Source organism: Leptodactylus fuscus, chromosome 1 (genome assembly GCF_031893055.1).
Source record: "Leptodactylus fuscus isolate aLepFus1 chromosome 1, aLepFus1.hap2, whole genome shotgun sequence".
Classification (NCBI taxonomy): Eukaryota; Metazoa; Chordata; class Amphibia; order Anura; family Leptodactylidae; genus Leptodactylus; species Leptodactylus fuscus.
The window spans coordinates 72487805-72506561 of record NC_134265.1 but is presented as its reverse complement, the minus strand read 5'-3'; the positions used below and the strand labels follow the sequence as shown (position 1 = coordinate 72506561).

The 18757-nt window shown below is 45.3% G+C and overlaps 1 protein-coding gene across 1 annotated transcript in view; it reads right to left on the bottom strand.

The window, feature by feature from the left end:
- The window catches only part of MAN2A1 (mannosidase alpha class 2A member 1), a 97751-nt gene extending 93379 nt beyond the window's left edge, over positions 1 to 4372 (bottom strand). Inside the window, exon 1 of the mRNA XM_075272002.1 lies at positions 4223 to 4372. Coding sequence (XP_075128103.1) covers positions 4223 to 4357 — 135 coding nt within the window. The 5' untranslated portion in view covers positions 4358 to 4372. The remainder of the gene's footprint in view (positions 1 to 4222) is intronic.
- Between the last annotated feature and the right edge of the window lie 14385 nt (positions 4373 to 18757).

Sequence of the window (18757 nt, the reverse complement as noted above, 5' to 3'; positions counted from 1 at the left end):
TATCTTGTAGTTACTTTTTAATGTATATTTGGCAGACATTCCAACTGGAAGTGTGCCAAATAAATTTATGCACGTTTTAATGGGGTTATACAGGAGCATAAAAAGATATACAACATGGGTAATATAGACAACCAGAAATCCTGATGTTACAAAATAATTTTTACATGTCGATGCTAATGGGGGTCTTCTGTCTCTCCCTTGATAACAGACGGTGGTGGGATATGGATTTCAGTTAATCCTTCTATTCTCAGGCAGTTAGCAAGCCATAGGAAGGTTAAACATATAAGGCTCTGAATCCACAGCCAGGAAGGGACATCGCTTTTGGATACCAGTTATAAACAAGAAGTCGTTGCAATACATGACACTGCATGAGGATTTGGGATGGTAGCTTAATTTAGAAACATGTTTATCTGGATTACTGACATATGTTAAACTTTTGCACACCCGCTTTGGGCTGTATTCACACACACACAAAGGAATTTACTTAGCTGACTGCACCTGAATTCTGGTTCGGTTTTCAGAGCATTCGTGAATGCTTACAGAGGACCTTTCATATCCTCTAAAGATATGGTATATGCTGTTGTAAAGATGAATTCCGGTCACTTTCAGTTTTACAGGCATCTGCCCCAATTCCAGGGATATGGGTGCTGTTAATTTTGGCTACCAATATCACTGCACTGTGGGTAGGGCCGATCTTACAGTTCAGAGTCACCCACGGGCGGTGACTAACACCCCACAATGAAATACTTCAACAGTCTTGTACAATGAAGAGGACCAGAGAACTGATATTGGTGGGCTAAACTAACGCCAACGATATCTCAGGAACAGGGGAAGACACCTAAAAAACAAAAAGTGCACCAAAGTCAGTGCACTGTTAGCTTTGCAACAGTATACAACATGCCCTTAGATCTTAGAAGAAATGAAAGGTCCTCTTCAATAAAGTGGATGGGACTTGAATGAAAGACGGTACAGCTTATAATAGAACAATGCATCTACAATTGTGCCAAAATACTGGTATAAAATTCTGACGCAATGTAAGACAAATTAGCAGTTTGGTATAAGCTTCAACCTTTTCCACAACTTGGGGCCTTGGCTTGTTTTACACAACTGAACCCTGTTCAGTATGGACTGAACTCTGCTGTATGAATTGACTCACTGCATAATAGTTATGTCACAGGGAGCTACTGTACTATATAACAAAGCCGTCAGGTCAGTACAGTCGCGCTTTGGTCATCCTAGAGCTTATTACATCATAACTGACTATCATGCAGTGATTCAATTCATAGAGTAAAGCTCTATCTGTTCTACACGGGCAGCAGGTGACCCATTTGTCCGGGACGGGACCTAGTTGTGTGAAAGCACCCATAGGGAGTTGTATTAAAGAACCCCAGCAAGGACAGACATATTATTGGCTTATTTGGGACATTAAAATTACCAGCCCAGGACATGCCTGTAGTTTTGTGTCCCAGATTATCCCATGATAAGGTTTTATAAGTATCTGGCAAATTACATAGTGTTTTTGTAGATATGGTAAAGGTGTACAGGAAAGTACACTGGAAAGTCTGAAACGTTTCCGCTCTTCTCCTTTGGCTCTGTCACAAAACTGCATGAGTTATTCCAACTTCCACACACACTCACTCATCTACCTATATACTAGCTGATACTAGGACACACAGGGGATCCAGGGGGTGGTTTCACATCTAAGACCCTAGATATCCTCGATTAGGTCCTATCTCTCAGTGGAGAAACTGTGTACACAAGTGTCTGACCATATACTTGTATTAACTACACACTGGATTTCCCCATGATGGATCTATTAAAGGATTATCTTCTTTCTTATTTTGCAATGGGTGAATTCTACAGTCACATCTTTGGCCAAACCAGGTCAGCGTGTACTCCGCACCATTTACATCCTAGACCTAACCCATTCTGGATTATGACATGCCTTCTGAATAAGCACTGTCAAGACATCCTGACACCCCTTCCACAGTTGACGAAAACCCATGCCCCATAGCCAAGTACTGGATATTGCATATTACAAAGAAGAGCATGTGCAGTATATGGAAAGCTTGTTCCTGTGTTTTCGGCTGCTTTTTGGGGTGACAAGCTTACACTACATTCAGGAGGGAATCATTCAGACGTTACATTACAACCCTGACAAAGTCAACATCAATCCTCAAATCCCCTCTCCTTACAGATAAAGACTACAACACAAGACTCTGCTCAGCCGAACACAAATTGGCTTAATACTGGGAGAATTGTTCTTCTACAATAGAGGAGTAACAGGGAGAAGCATTTAGCAGCAGTGAAGGAAAGCACCTGAGCGCTGAATATCAAGGGACATGTCCACGTTACTTAATGGAAGAAATATATACTTCAAGATTAGATGGAGAGTGCCGGAGCCACAAAGTCCTATGGAGCCTGGACACACATGATCTAAACCTAGTAGACATGTCACACACTGAATGAAATGGGGGAGGTTAGTAATATATTTACACCATTTGTCTGGCATATAAAGCCTCTATGATGCCCCTTGACAATTTTTCTGACACGTGCATCTCTTTAGCTAAAAGGAAGTGGGGCGTCACAATTGGTGAAGTCACCCACTTCAGGCGCTGTTTTGACATATACTTTAGCAGAACACGTCATGTTAAGAAGCTTGAAATATTAGCAATATAAAAAAAAAAAAAAGTTATAAATATATATTTATTATACTTGTAAACAACAAATCCAGTAGAGATGAGGAATCTAAACTAAAAGGTGCAAACAGTACAAAGTAAAGAAAACACCGGTAATAAACATATACTACCGCCAGCAATAAAAAAGAAGACTAAATCATCGAAAACTCTAGTCAGCCATTCTAAGCAGTATCTGTTTCTGGAAAAGCTGGGTGTCAGTCCCTGAAAGAAGTGATACCGGTCATCCCCTAAGAAAGGAATCGGACTAACCACCAAGAAGGTTTTGCTTGCAAGTCGGCAGAAAGGACAGCTCAAGGACCTCTTCACTACCAAAGTGTAAGACAAGCAGACGCAAATAAAGTATCCAGTCTAGGCTCACAGGTAACCATTACAGAGAAACTCCAGTCATACACAAGGACTCTCCTGCCAGTGCAGCTTCATGAAGTGTGGGGGCGCTCTACAGTAAAGACAATACGGGCATAGTAAAAATACTCTGAGTACACCAGGCTGGTAGAATAGATAAAGTAACAAACACCCAGCGAAGCCAAGACAAGGCAGAACAGCAGCAGCCTCATACCTATAGAGGAAAAGGGCTCCAAACCTGAGAGGTAGCTAGAGGCACCACATAAGTCAAATATATATTCCCTCCCCCGGTTAATGGAGTCTTTCCAAATCCACAACTTATCACACAGGTGGCGTTTGCTCCATTCGTCTCTGTGGGACTCCATTCACAACAAGGTACAGCAGAGCCCCAGTTTTGTGAACAGTGGGGGGTTCATACACGTCATATAAATGTTGTCTTTATATAAACCGAACAAAATTCTACATATGTTAGAGATCGATCATGTCTAGAATTAGGCGAATGTCTAGCAAATCCCATATGAAGTAACAAATCGTTCCCTAGGAAAACATGTTATAAGATAAACCAGTACTCTAGTAGGTCTGACAGCCCAGAGAATGGGACCTCTTAGGGTCAGTGGGGGAGCCAGTAATAGGTCTGACACTCCATAACAAGTTTCTAGGAGAAACCCTTTACCAAGATGACCATAAAGGGATATTCCAGTAACACCACATTATCTCTTATCCATTTACTGTCTACAGATGAGACTTGTACTCCACTCTCTGTATCAGTCCCATAGAACAGAACAGTAGTATGTGCACATTTGTGACTGACATTCTCATGGAGGGCAGGGGTCCTAGAAGTCAGACCGCAACCCCTCCCCACCTAGGAGATGAGGAATAACTTTTTCTTACCAGAAAACCCCAATAGTTAGAGCAGCACCCATGAGTCTGAGAGCCCTGCAACCCACAATGCTCAGCACACAGGGCACCTGGTATATCCACAAGCTTTTAGCACTAGTTAGAGATTTCCAGAACTTTGTGCCCCCAGAACATGACACCTCTCTACTAATGAGCCCCGTCCTGGACCTCTCATGTTCTCTGCTGACTCCAGTGACAGCTCAGATCGCTCTGGAGCGCCCCTTTAAGCCTCAGGCAGCAGAGTGCCTACCAGCAGTACACATGGCATCAGCAGGGACTCTCACCTTTGGAAATGCTCCCTCTCTTCTTAGGTCCTTAGGCTGGTCAAACTGTCCCCGGTCCAGCATGAGATATAAGGAGAAGATGACCACACAGAATATAGCGCTGCCCAGCACGGTGATCTGCCGGCTCAGCTTCATGGTCCCTGGCAGTGCTCACAGCTCCTCAGTACAGGTGTCCGGATCACACACAGATCAGCATGCCAGGCAGCACCTCCACTCACACCTGTCACATGCTCCGGCTCCACAGGTCATACAGTGACAGGACGAACTTTCCCCCCCATGGGGGCTGCACCCTCCGCCCCAGCCCGGGAGTTCCTGCTGCACTCAGTACAGGGACCAGCAGAACAGTCCCCCTTCACCAGACTTCCGCAGAGTGCTCTCCGGTCCCGGCAGGGGCTCAGTACCCGGTACAGCTCATCCTGGGCACACTCGCTGCCAGCGACCCCAATCACGTCACGCCGTGTCCCGCTTCCTCAGTCCCCGCTCCCGGCCACCGCTCCACAACTCCGTCCAGCGGCTTCAAAATGCAATCACCGAGAGGCGGGGCTTCCAGGAAGGGGCGGGGCTCCCATGTGCTAACAGCGCGTCATACTGTTACGGCCCCTCGAAGGGAGTGTGGTGACGTCACGGGACTGGGTCGTCCGCACGTCCACGCCCCCTGCGAGGTTAGCTCGTTTGGGCTCGCTGCATAGTTGTCTATTCGCTCCTGTATAACGTGCCTGTGCACTGCAAGGGTTAATGTATAGCTGTGTATAGTGTACAGGTATTGGAGGCAATATGGAGCCCTGCTCCCTGAATATACATATAAATGGTATTCTGTCTATAGAGTATCCGAACACTAGCATTCTATACTTATATACAGTAGAGTGGCTGAACTTTACACAACACTGTATACAAGACGTTACCTATACAGTGTGTATATATATATATATACCCCCTGATTGTACCCTATATATGTATACTACTATGGCTATGCACATCATACTGTACCTGTATACTTACCATCTCTCTATATAGAGCTATATTCCTGTCCACATTACTAGTCCTCTGTATTTCCTAATATACCCCCATCCACATCCCTGAATCTATTCTCTGTCTTTAAACAGTAAGGGCTCGTTCACATCTGCGCCCAGTCTCCGTTCTGCAGGTTTCCGTTTCCTGCACAAAACAGAGGCAGGAGACGGAAACCTGCAGGACTCTTTAATACCCATTCATTTGAATTGGTTTGAAAGATGTCTGGCCGTGAGCGGTGGTGAGCCCTTCATTTAGGCGGATTCTGCAGCTCAGCGAGCCGCGGTGTCCGCCTGACGGCAGCAACCTCCGGAGTCGGCCCATTCATTTGAGCCAACTCCTTTGAAACTTTCTGCCCTTGTTATACATAAAGGAAAATCAGCAGCATTTCCACAGGTATAATTGACATGCTGACATTAAAAAAAAAAAGTGGATGTTTTTGAAAACGCAGCTTTTCCACAGCAGATTTTTTTTCTGCAATGTGTGGATAGGATTAGCCAGAATTTTTGCCTCAGCATTTCCGTAGCAGCAAAAACTCAGCATTTCCACAACGTGAGGCTCCAGCCTTAAAGACAATTTACAGAAACTTAATGCATATGGTATACACTAACAGGCGTGTTAAACTTGTAATTCTGTAAACAAGTCACCGTAGGTTAAAAGCGAGGGGTTCACAACATTTATGGCCCAAATTCTCATGACAGGTTCCCTTTATTGTCTGTGTATGTTAAATGCAGAATGTGCCAATTATACCCAAAGACTACTAAATCCAGTAGAAATCCTCAATGTATCCTGAAATGCAGATGGATTTTATTTTTGAACAGCATTTACTTCCGTTATCCTTGTACATTGTTGCAACAAATCTTCTGTCTAGAAACATGGATTTAGGATTTATACCCTTATTCAAGTATCTCACTGTCTAAATTTCAATGTTTCCTCCCCTTTGGCTAGAAAGTCATGGGACAGTCCTCTGCGGTATATTTGTAGCAACTAACATGCAGTGTACCCGGCTGTGGCGAAAAACAGCCCAAATCATCTGGTTTTCACTGTTATTTCGACTGACCTGGCTCTCAACCATTGCATTGCAAAGATTGTGTCAGGGCAATAAACTGAGATGCTGTGTGTTTTTTGTCCCCAAGCTTTTTTGTGTTCATTTGTGTTTGTTCTCTGACACAAGTCAATATTAGGGAGCGTCTGTCCTTCATTATATCCCAACTTAACTGCGGCATTCTCCTCTGCTTTGGCCAGCTATCAAACAGGCTGGCACCTCTCCAGTCCCTTGTAAACTGTGTTGCAAGGTATACCTGGATCTTGACCCGCCACTGGTTGAAAATTAACCAGGGGTTACAACACTATAATAACATTACCTATACAACTGTCTACAAAATATGATGGCACAGTATATAACTATGGATGTATATGTGTCTTTACACAGGACCACACCTGTATACATTACCAGTGCTATAAATGTATTATTTTATTGGCTCTGTGGACAATAGCTGCTTAGGCGTTATGGAGTTAAATCCTTCCCCCTCTTCCAAAGCTCCCAATAGCTGAGAGGACCTTTACAAAGCAGTAATATGATAAAGGTCCATTCACATGTGTTGGATTTTAAATGGATTTCAATTCAGAGTCTGTGCCAATACTTACATCAAACCAATGACAAGCTGCATTGCATGCATATGAAAAGGGTTTCTTGAACCCTGTTCACACGCTGCAGATGAATTTCCAGCTACTTATTCCTGCGGATTCCTCACATAATAGCCAATAGAGGGCAGCAGAATCCTCCTGCTCAGTGCTGGAAAGTAGTGATGGGTAGTTCATAAACTATTAGTTCAAAATTAACCAATCTGCATAATGAATAACTCATTTAGTTCACATTCCTGACAAAGATTGGACTAAAGCAAGTGAGGGGAATGGATGGAAGGAAAGAGTAATTCAGCACAGCAGCTCCTCTTGCAGACTCATGTGGTGTCCCTGTCTACCGTTTGGGTTTCCATCTTAATTCCCGGAAAAACTGGACAGGAGACAGCTTTCTGGTAGTCAGTTCTAAAACCAATTCATTTGAATGGGTTTTTAAAGCAAAGTGCCGGGGTCGGTCTGCAGCCTCTGTGGTGAAACCGTTTTTTTGTACAGACACAAAGTCGGACATGCAGGATTTTGTGTCCTGCCAAAAAAAAAAATGGGGATTAAGATGGAAACCCAAAGGGCCTCCTTACTCACTGGTGCACTACTACTTACTTTACAGTTCCTAATGCTAGAAAATAAAGTGGAAAAACCTATGTGTAAGGGCTAGTTCACACGTGAACTGCCCGCACGGGTTTTGACACAGAGAGAGACGCGGCGAGCCACGTCTCTCTCGTCAAAACCCGCCCGCCGCGACCATCGCTGTCGCGGCTTAACCCTCTGCTGTTGGCTCAAATGAATGAGCCGACATAGGATGGAGCTGCCGGGGGCGGAAGCCGCGCGGCTGAGCCTGCGCGGCTTCCGCCTGAAGAAAGGACATGTCCTTTCTTTTCTCCGCTAGCGGCGGGCTGCTGCTAGCGGAGAAAAGAAGCCCGGCGGTCTCCATAGACCACCATTATAAGGGGAGGTTTTGGACGCGAAATCCGCTGTCAAAATCCTCCCCTTATACTCACGTGTGAACTAGCCCTGAGTGAGAGAGCATGTGTGCGCACGCTAGCTGCTGCAGTGCATTCTCATTCACACTCGCCATGAGTCTGTACCACTAAACTGCCATAGGTATCACCGCTATACTCAGCCATATGCATCTGATTGAAGTAGACTTTCATGATTTGTGTTTCGTTCATTTAGTTTACAGTCATATGATTCATTCCCTCTCAGACTCCTCAGGACACAGCTGAGTGCTTCATGACATGCTATAAACTATACAGTAGATCTGTTTACTCCACCAGGTATCTTCTCTTTGTTCTTATTAAAATCTAATGGTTTACTATATGTCACCAAACTGCTTGACAATAATTCCAAGTTTTAAGGTTGACAATGAAAATGTTATTAAAACATAACACTGCTAGTTTGTGCTATAAGTGATTATAAAGTCCTTATAAAAGATTGAAGGAGTTAACTTAGCTGACCCGGCAGACCCTTGATGATTGACTTGGGGGTTCTGACTTGGTTACCTGTGCTGTGGGGGCTAGCTTTACTATATAACCAGCCTCCATAGCACAGGTATTACCCGTGAGCTCAGAAACGGAGGGAGAAGGTGGAACGACCTGGTGGTTGGAGCGCTGGTTCCCATCATGTGACCCGGGGGTTGGAATAAGCCTGGAACCCCTTGGTCCATCATCTTTTCTCACTGGACAGCCCTTTTACTAATGATCAGATATACTAAACATGTATCTCATCATTCTGACAGAACTATAACTCATCCAGGGTGCTAGTGTTATGATAGCAGATGCAGATATGAGTAAATAGTGAGAACCAGTACTAAATACACTGATCAAAATGGTTAATATGGAGCTGTGTGGCCAACACCCCCGGGCCGCACCAACTCCAACCCCACAATGGTGTTTACCAGAGGCCCAGATGATGGGAATGGACTTGGTGGCACCGCTTGGCAGAGCGGTACGGGTCGGAAAACTCCAATCACACAGTGTGCCACAAATCACAGTAGAATCAGAACTAAGAACTCTTACCAGCAGATGTTTCTGGTAGTAGTGCAGGTCCAAGGATCCAGAAAGCTGTGGCAGGTCGTCAGTAGTTAGCAGCAGAGAGTGTAAGTGTAGTCATACGGTCCAAGTTGTCAACAAGAGGGCAACGCAGTACAGTGGGAAATTCAAAGGGAACGTCAGGCAGGCCGAGTCAGTAATAGGAACGGTAGAGCAGTACAAAACACTGTTCCTCTAGCAGAGGTCTAGAGGTAAGCCAGGGTCATAAACAGGAGCAGGCACGGTACACAAATCAGGAGACAAAGGCAAGGTCTGAAGTCAAAGCAAGAGGGTCAGAACACAGGCAAACAGGACAGGAGGAACGCTTACTAACAGGATACGAGGTACAACTGAATAGCCAGTGGTGTTCCGGAGCCAGGGCCCTCCTTTAATAGGCTCCGGCCACTAGGCTGAAAACCAGAAGTCCCCGTCTGGCTCTGGAGAAGACCAGCAATCCCTGCACAGCACTGCTTGTGAGCGCCAGAGAGAGAGAGAGGGCCTCCTCATACAGCACGTGGAGGTTCCGACATTGCCTCCAACAACTAACAGGTACTTTATATACAGTATGTGTATATATATATATATATATATATATATATATATATATATATTGTGGGGGAGGTAGGCTCAGCGGTAGCAGCAGCAGACCCAGACAGTCAGAGACAGACACCAAAATCAGTTTAAACAGGGTTTTAGCCCTGTGTGTTTATTTTGCAAAAAGGTATTGGCAAACAAAAACAGGCCTTTACTTCAGGCAAAACAGAAACATAAATACCTGCCGGCTAGGCGACTAACTACACAGATGCACTCTGTCTATATGTGTGGCTTGCTTCAACCACACGGACAAAACAAATCAACAAGAAAACAAGCTGTGGAGCACCCACTGGTCTCACCAGTTTTCAGTTTGGTTGGACAGGACCTGGCTCCACCACTCTCCCCCAGGAACTGCCCAGGACAGAAGTCTGGAGAGGCTTTATAGGCCTGTGATTAGGCCTAACTGTTCCCACCTGTACATGAAAGCTCCTTCCTGCAGTAGGATGAGAAGAGGTTAGTACTGACATATGCCTTACTACAGCTATTGAAGCCCTCACTCACCAGACATATGAGAGGACTCTGGGGGAGATATAGCGTCCTTCCAGGACTTTTCCTGTCACTTTCTTACAATATATATATTCAGTACACTTTCAGACTGTCATGTGGCACAGGCATTTCTATATACTGCTGGAAAGCTGACAGTGTGCTCAATTCAGCGCACTGTCAGGTTTCCCGATCTGTGCCCCAGGTAAAGAGCTATCGGTCCCGGTACCATAACTCTTTACAGTCAGAAGGGCGTTCCTGACAGTCAGGTACGTCCTTCTCCACAGCAGCGCCTATCGTGCTGTACAGTGTGAGCGGGGAGGAACGCCCCCTCCCTCTGTTCACAGTGCTCGTCCATAGACGAGTATTATCAGGAGGGGAGGGAGGCGTTCATGCCCGCTCACACTGTACAGCGTGATAGGCTCTGCTGTGAAGAAGGACGTACCTGACTGTCAGGAACGCCCTTCTGACTGTAAAGAGCTATGGTACCGGGACCGATAGCTCTTTACCTGGGGCACAGATCGGGAAAGCCGAAAGTGCACTGAATTCAGCTCACTGTCAGCTTTCCAGTAGTATATAGAACTGCCTGTGCCCAAATCGGTGAAAGGTCCTCTTTAACCTGCTAAGGGAAGGTGAAAGGTTCTCTTCAATAAGCTATGCCCCTTTTTAACAAACCCTGCCCACCTGCCGGATGCTAGTGTCTAAAACACATGGAAAATTAGGTGTAAAGCAAGTTCACCATTTTTTTGGTGAAGACTATGCTTGGATTCTGATTCATTTTTATTACTTTATCTACACCATTGTGTATTGTCTGTGTACTACATGTAGTCAATGGCAGTAAATTTTCATACACATACACTCTATGGTCAACAGTATTCATCAGCACTGTCTTGTGAAACAATATATTACCACTGTACACATTACAATATCACAATATCACTATATATTACTCCAGAGGTCATATATGCACTCATCTCTGAATGTCTATACAGGACTATACAGTGTTGGCCAAAGGCATTGGCACCCCTGCAATTCTGTCAGATAATACTCATTTTCTTCCAGATAATGATTGCAATCACAAATTCTTTGGTATTATTATCTTCATTTAATTTGTCTTCAATGGAAAGCCACAAAAAGAATTGTCAAAAAGCCAAATTGGATATAATTCCACACCAAACATAAAAAGGGGTGGACAAAAGTATTGGCACTGTTTGAAAAATCATGTGATGCTTCTCTAATTTGTGTAATTAACAGCACCTGTTACTTACCTGAGGCACCTAATAGGTGGTGGCAATAACTAAATCACACTTGCAGCCAGTTGAAATGGATTAAAGTTGACTCAACCTCTGTCCTGTGTCCTTGTATGGGCCACATTGAGCATGGAGAAAATAAAGAAGACCAAAGAACTGGATAAGGACTTGATAAGCAAAATTGTGAGGAAGCATGAGCAATCTCAAGGCTACAAGTCCATCTCCAAAGACCTGAATGTTCCTGTGTCTACCGTGCGCAGTGTCATGAAGAAGTTTAAAGCCCATGGCACTGTGGCTAACCTCCCTAGATGTGGACGGAAAAGAAAAATTGAGGGGCCACACGGTGGCTCAGTGGTTAGGATGCATGTGATTACCAGCGCGTGAAGGCAGAGATCCTGGCCCGACTGGGTGTGGACCAGAATGTCCAGGCTCAAAGAGTCCATGATTGGGAATACCAGGAGGTGTTACCGCCAAGGTCACAAATGCACCACCTTGTACAACTTGTCCAGAAGTGGCTCCAGCCAGAGACATTGACCCCAGCGCAGATTGTGTAGCGGGTTGTCGTAGACCGGTACATAGGGTCTTTACCGGGTAAGATCCAGAGGTGGGTGGGGCATGGTGACTCAAGAAACGCCAATGCATTGATGGGGTTGGTGGAGCAATATTGTGCTACACAGTCCCTTGGGAAGGGGCGCCCCCAAATCCCACAAACTCCCAAAGCCCAAAGGGTCAATTTATCTCGGGCTCCCCAGGATAAGGTAGTGACCCAGGGGAGAAGGACTGTTATCTGCTGGGAGTATGATGAGCCGGGCCATGTTGTGGCTAATTGTCCCCGTTCCACTGAACCCATGGACTGCAGTCTGGGTCAGAGGGTGTCCCTCTATACTGCACTTGTATACACTGCTGCCACCCCAGACACTGTTGACGAGCGCCACCTGTGCCAGGTGACCGTAGCTGGGTGCTTAGTGGTGGCCCTACTGGATTCTGGCAGTTAGTTGACCCTTGTTAATGGGAACTATGTTGACCACAGGACTGTCACTGGATGCACAGTTGGGGTCCTGTGCATACATGGAAATATAAGGGACTACCCAACCATAATTGTCTCCATCCAGACCCCCTGTGGAGAGAGCCGACATGAGGTAGGGGTTGTTAAGAACTTGCCCCATGACCTCATTCTGGGATGGGACTTTCCCCTATTTTGGACTCTGTGGCGGGGAAAGCAAGGGTCAGAGGATTCAACCCCAAGAATACTACAAGTATTGTCTGGTCAGATCCTTGAGCCTGAACCTAATGACCAGGACTCTAGGGTTCCTGCCGTAGGGGTGACCATGTTAAAAGAGGATTGTAGCTCTATGTCTCCCCTAGAGGTAATGGCAGGTGAAGCCGAGGAGGCTGGTACTGAACTTTAGATGTCAGATTTGAAAGTGTCTCATGATAACTTTGGTACTGCACAACACCAGGATCCCACTCTGCAAAGGGCCTGGGAAAATGTTAGTGTCATCAATGGTGTGTCTCAGCTCCCAGACGCTGATGAGGTGTTCCCCCGCATGGTTGTCAACCAGGAGTTGTTATACCGAGTTGACAGGGTGCGAGGTGAGACCTTAGAACAATTACTGGTATCCCAGCCTTATCGCCGGACGGTGTTGGAGTTGGCACATAAACATGTGCTGGGGGGTCACCTAGGTGCCACAAAAATGCTGGACCGCATATTGCAGCATTTTTATTGGCCGGGGGTATATCATGAGGTGAAAGTGTTTTGTGAAACATGTCCAGAGTGTCAGTTGCATGCCCCCATGGCACATTTTCGAAGCCCCCTGGTACCTCTGCCCATTATTGAGGTGCCCTTTGACAGGATTGCCATGGACTTGGTAGGTCCTTTAGTTAAGTCTGCTTGAGGGCATCAGCATATTCTGGTAGTTATGGACTATGCTATCCTAAAGCCATCCCTCTACGGCACACGTCAGCAAAGTTGATAGCCAAAGAGTTGTTCTCCATGTTTTGCTGAATGGGACTACCCAAAGAGATCCTCACAGATCAGGGTACCCCGTTCATGTCTAAAGTCACCAGGGAATTGTGTAAACTTTTTAATATCAAACAGTTGCGTACATCTGTTTACCATCCCCAGACAGATGGGTTAGTAGAATGGTTTAACAAAACCTTAAAAAATATGCTGAAAAAGGTGGTAAGCAAGGATGGAAAAGACTGGGATGTTTTGTTACCCTATTTGATGTTTGCCATCCGTGAGGTACCGCAAGCTTCCACTGGGTTTTCCCATTTCGAGTTGGTTTACGGCAGACATCCTAGGGGTCTCATGGACCTTGCCAAAGAGACGTGGGAGCAAGAACCCACCCCCCACAAAAGTGTTATTGAACATATTGCTGGTATGCAGAACAGGATAGCGGCAGTCATGCCCATGGTTAGAGAGTATCTGCAGGATAAAGCCGTGTTTACAATCGGTCGGCGAGGGTAAGGACCTTTAAACCCGGTGACCGAGTACTTGTACTCATTCCCACAGTGGAGAGTAAGTTTCTTGTCGAATGGCAGGGCCCCTATGAGGTAATGGAAAAGATAGGGGAAGTGAACTACAAAGCGTCAGCCAAGTAGGAGAAAACCTAAACAGGTTTATCATGTAAACCTGCTAAAGGCGTGGAAAGACAGCTAGAGTCTACTTACAGGAAGGCCTCCTTCAGGCTCGTGTAATATGCTCAGTATTTACATAAGCCGTGTATAGGAGTCGGCACCAGACCAGGAGTTAAACTGAGGCCACGTTTGTCCGCTTATCCTGGTGACCTCTTCTCCCCTCTAGCCGGGGGAGGATGGGGAAGGACAGAGCTCCGTAACTGCATTGGAAGTAATCGGAGCTGGAAGGCCTTGGGTAGACTAACTTATTGAGAGGTTGGGAGGGGCCTGGTACTTCTCCATGCTTGATCTCACTAAGGGATACTGGCAGGTACCCCTGACAGATAGCGCCAAAGAAAAGACTGCCTTTATCACCCGAGGGACTTTTTCACTATGTCATGTTACCGTTCGGGCTCCATGGGGCCCCAGCCACATTCCAACGGCTAATGGACGTAGTGTTGAAACCTCATAGAAAATATGCATCAGTGTATCTGGATGACATCATCATTTTTAGCAATGACTGGGAGAGTCATTTGGTCAAGGTACAAGCGGTAGTGGATTCTTTGAGAGCAGCTGGCCTGACTGCCAACCCCAAAAAGTGTGCTTTGGGGATGGAGGAGACACGCTATTTGGGGTATGTTATTGGCCATGGCATAATCAAACCCCAGGTCAACAAGGTTGACGCTATCTGGGAATGGCCTCGACCTCTGAGCACCAAACAAGTTACCATATTTTCGGACCATAAGATGCACTAAGGTTAGAGGAGGAAAATAGGGAAAAAAAATGTTGAAGCAAAAAAATTTGTAAAACATTTAATAACATAATAATTAGAGATGAGCGAGTACTGTTTGGATCAGCCGATCCGAACAGCACGCACGCATTGAAATGAATGGACGTAGCCGGCACGCGGGGGGTTAAGCGGCCGGCCGGCGTCAAAGCGGAAGTACCAGGTGCTTCCATTCATTTCAATGCGTGCGTGCTGTTCGGATCGGCTGATCCGAACAGTACTCGCTCATCTCTAATCCTATTAATATTATAAATGTGAAAGTTTGTGGGTTTGTGTGTTTGGATGTTTGCATGTTCGGATGTTTGTTCCTCAATCACGGAAAAACCGCTCCACCGATTTGGCCGAAATTTTCCACAAACATAGTTAATACACCCGATTAAACAATACGCTACTTTTCGTCACAATAGCGCACATACGTTTGTGCCAGGACCCCCACAAAACCCAAACTCACATCACTATCTCTGCAATCTCACACACTTTGGACCATAGCAAGCCACAAAATTCATATTGCCCTCTACAGCCTCGCCCCTAACCCCACACAATCACATATACATATACTTTACCACTTTGCCCCTCCCCTTAACGATATTCCAGGAGGCTCTCTTTAACGCTCCGCAGCAGCCATGTTTGCCGACCCCCACCGCTCTGACAATCCGCGACACCGCCCACCCATGTCAATACCCCTAGGCGGTCTAATAAATGCAAAAAAAAAGTTTAAAAAAAGTAAAAAAAAATCTAAAAAAAATAATAAAAAGGATTAAAAATTCAAATCACCCCCCTTTCCCTAGAACACATATAAAAGTAGTTAAAAACTGTGAAACACATACATGTTAGGTATCCCCACGTCAGAAATCGCCCGCTCTACAAAGTTATACAAATATTTTTCCTGTTAGGTAAACGCCATAGCGGGAAAAATGGTCAAAAGTGCCAAACCACCATTTTTTCACTGTTTTGATTCCGATAAAAAATTGAATAAAAAGTGATCAAAGCAATAACATTTCCCGAAAATGGTAGAACTACAAAGTACACCCGGTCCCGCAAAAAAAGACGCTCTATACATCCCCGTATACGCACGTATAAAAAAGTTACGGCTGTCGGAATATGGTGACTTTTCAAAAAAAAAAAAAATTTTTAATTCAGTTTTGGATTTTTTTTTAAGGGGTCAAAATGTAAATAAAACCATATAAATTTGGTATCCCCAGAATCATCACGAAACACAGAATACAGGGGACATGTCATTTTAGTTGCACAGTGAACGCCGTAAAACCAAAGCCCGTAAGAAAGTCGCAGAAATGCATTTTTTTCTTCAAATCCACCCCATTCTGAATTTTTTCCCTGCTTCCCAATACATTATATAGAATAAATAATGGCGGCATCATGAAGAAATATTTGTCCCAGGAAAAATTAAGACCTCATATGGCTCTGGGAGCGGAGAAATAAAAAAGTTATGGGGTTTAGAAGGAGGGGAGTCAAAAACGAAAATCAAAAAATGCCATCGGCGGGAAAGGGTTAACTTCAAATACCTCTGTCCCAAAGTCACTATGTAAAGTTTCTCACAACACCGTATAGCAGCTCTAATACAAAGTAACTTCAACACACAAGTCTCACGTATTCTCTGAATTACAGCAAAAACAAGATACAAAGTTACATTTCATATCCCATCCCTTATACACAGTACGAAAACCTTACCCACGCCTGTATATACCCACTGTTACAATCACCGCAGACGAAGTCGCAGGTAACAGCTAGTAATAATATAATATAACCGGGGGTTTTCGGACACAGGGATACCAAATGTGTGTGTATTTCAACAGTAATGTTTTTGTTTTATATGTATTCTAGGGATATGGGGGTGATTTCAACTATCTCTTCTCTCTATATTATAAAAATGAATTTCTGTCTGTCTGTCTGTCTGTGCTCTAATGCAAACCAAACGACTGGACCGATCTTCACCAAATTTGGTACAGAGATACTTCAGGTATCCTGGAAGGTTTAAGACGAGACTCCAACTCGCTCGGACGTACCGTTGCTGAGATACAGCATTCCAAATACAATGCCCGCCCCTTAGCCAATACAAACCTGCAAGTCTTTCACTCATATTCCAACTGCAATACACACGGTCACGCCACGTACACAACCCAACACTGATATCCAAACTGAGATACACACATCAGAGGATTAGATACACAGATCAGCACACAGTATCATACGCCATAGGATTAGATACATGCGTCTGCACACAGTCCCACAAACCAGAGGATTAAATACGCACTTCTGCACACAGTTCCACATGCCGAAGGATTAGATACACGCGTCTGCACAAAGTACCACACACCGGGGGATTGGATACATGCGTCTGCACACAGTACCTCATGCCAAAGGATTGGATACACGCATCTGCACACAGTTCCACACACCAGAGCATAAGATATGCACATCTGCACACAGTACCACATGCCGTAGGATTAGATACGTGCATCTACACACAGTTCCACATGCCGTATGATTAGATATGCGCCTCTTCACACAATACCACACAGGGGAGGATTAGATACGTGTGTCTTCACACAGTACCACACTTTGGAGGATTAGATACATGCCTCTGCACACAGTACCACAAGCCAGAGAATTAGATACACGTCTCAGCACACAATACCACACAGGGAGAGGATTAGATACGCGCGTCTGCACACAGTACCACATGCCGTAGGATTAGATACACGCGTCTACACACAGTTCCACATGCCGTATGATTAGATACGTGTCTCTTCACACAATACCACACAGGGGAGGATTAGATACGTGTGTCTGCATACAGTACCACAATTTGGAGGATTAGATACATGCCTCTGCACACAGTACCACAAGCCAAAGAATTAGATACGCATCTCAGCACACAGTACCACACAGGGAGGATTAGATACACGCGTCTGCACACAGTACCACATGCCGAAGGATTAGATACACGCCTCTACACACAGTTCCACACGCCGTAGGATTAGATACGCACCTCTTCACACAATACCACACAGGGGAGGATTAGATACATGTGTCTGCATACAGTACCACAATTTCGAGGATTAGATACATGCCTCTGCACACAGTACCACAAGCCAGAGAATTAGATACGCGTCTCAGCACACAGTACCACACAGGGAGGATTGGATACGTGCGTCTGCACACAGTACCACACGCCGAAGGATTAGATACTCGCATCTGCACACAGTACCACATGCCATAGGATTAGATAGGCGCGTCTGCACACAGTAATACATGCCGTAGAATTAGATACGCACGTCTGCACACAGTTCCACACGCCGCAGGATTAGATGCGTGCCTCTTCGTACAATACCACACAGGGGAGGATTAGATACGCGTCTGCACACAGTACCACACACCAGAGGATTAGATACGCGCCTCTTCACAGAATACCACACAGGGGAGGATTAGATACATGTGTCTGCATACAGTACCACACTTTGGAGGATTAGATACACACCTCTGCACACAGTACCACAAGCCAGAGCATTAGATACGCGTCTCAGCATACAGTATCACACGGGGGAGGATTAGATACGCGTCTCAGCATACAGTATCACACAGGAAGGATTAGATACACGCGTCTGCACACAGTACCACACGGGGGAGGATTGGATACGCGCGTCTACACACAGTACCACATGCTGGGGGATTGGATACGCACGTCTACACACAGTTCCACACGCCGTAGGATTAGATACGCGCCTCTTCACACAATACCACACAGGAGAGGATTAGATACACATGTCTTCATACAGTTGTACACGCCATAGGATTAGATACACGCGTCTGCACACAGTACCACATGCCGTAGGATTAGATACGTGCGTCTGCTTACAGATCCACACGCCAGAGGAATAAATAAACGCATCTTCACACAGTTGTACACGCCATAGGATTAGATACACACGTCTGCATACAGTACCACATGCTGTAGGATTAGATACATGGGTCTACACACAGTTCCACACGCCGTAGGATTAGATACACGCCTCTTCACACAATACCACACGGGGAGGATTAGATATGTGCATCTGCACACAGTACCACACCAACAAGGATTGGATACTTGCATCTAAACACAGTACTA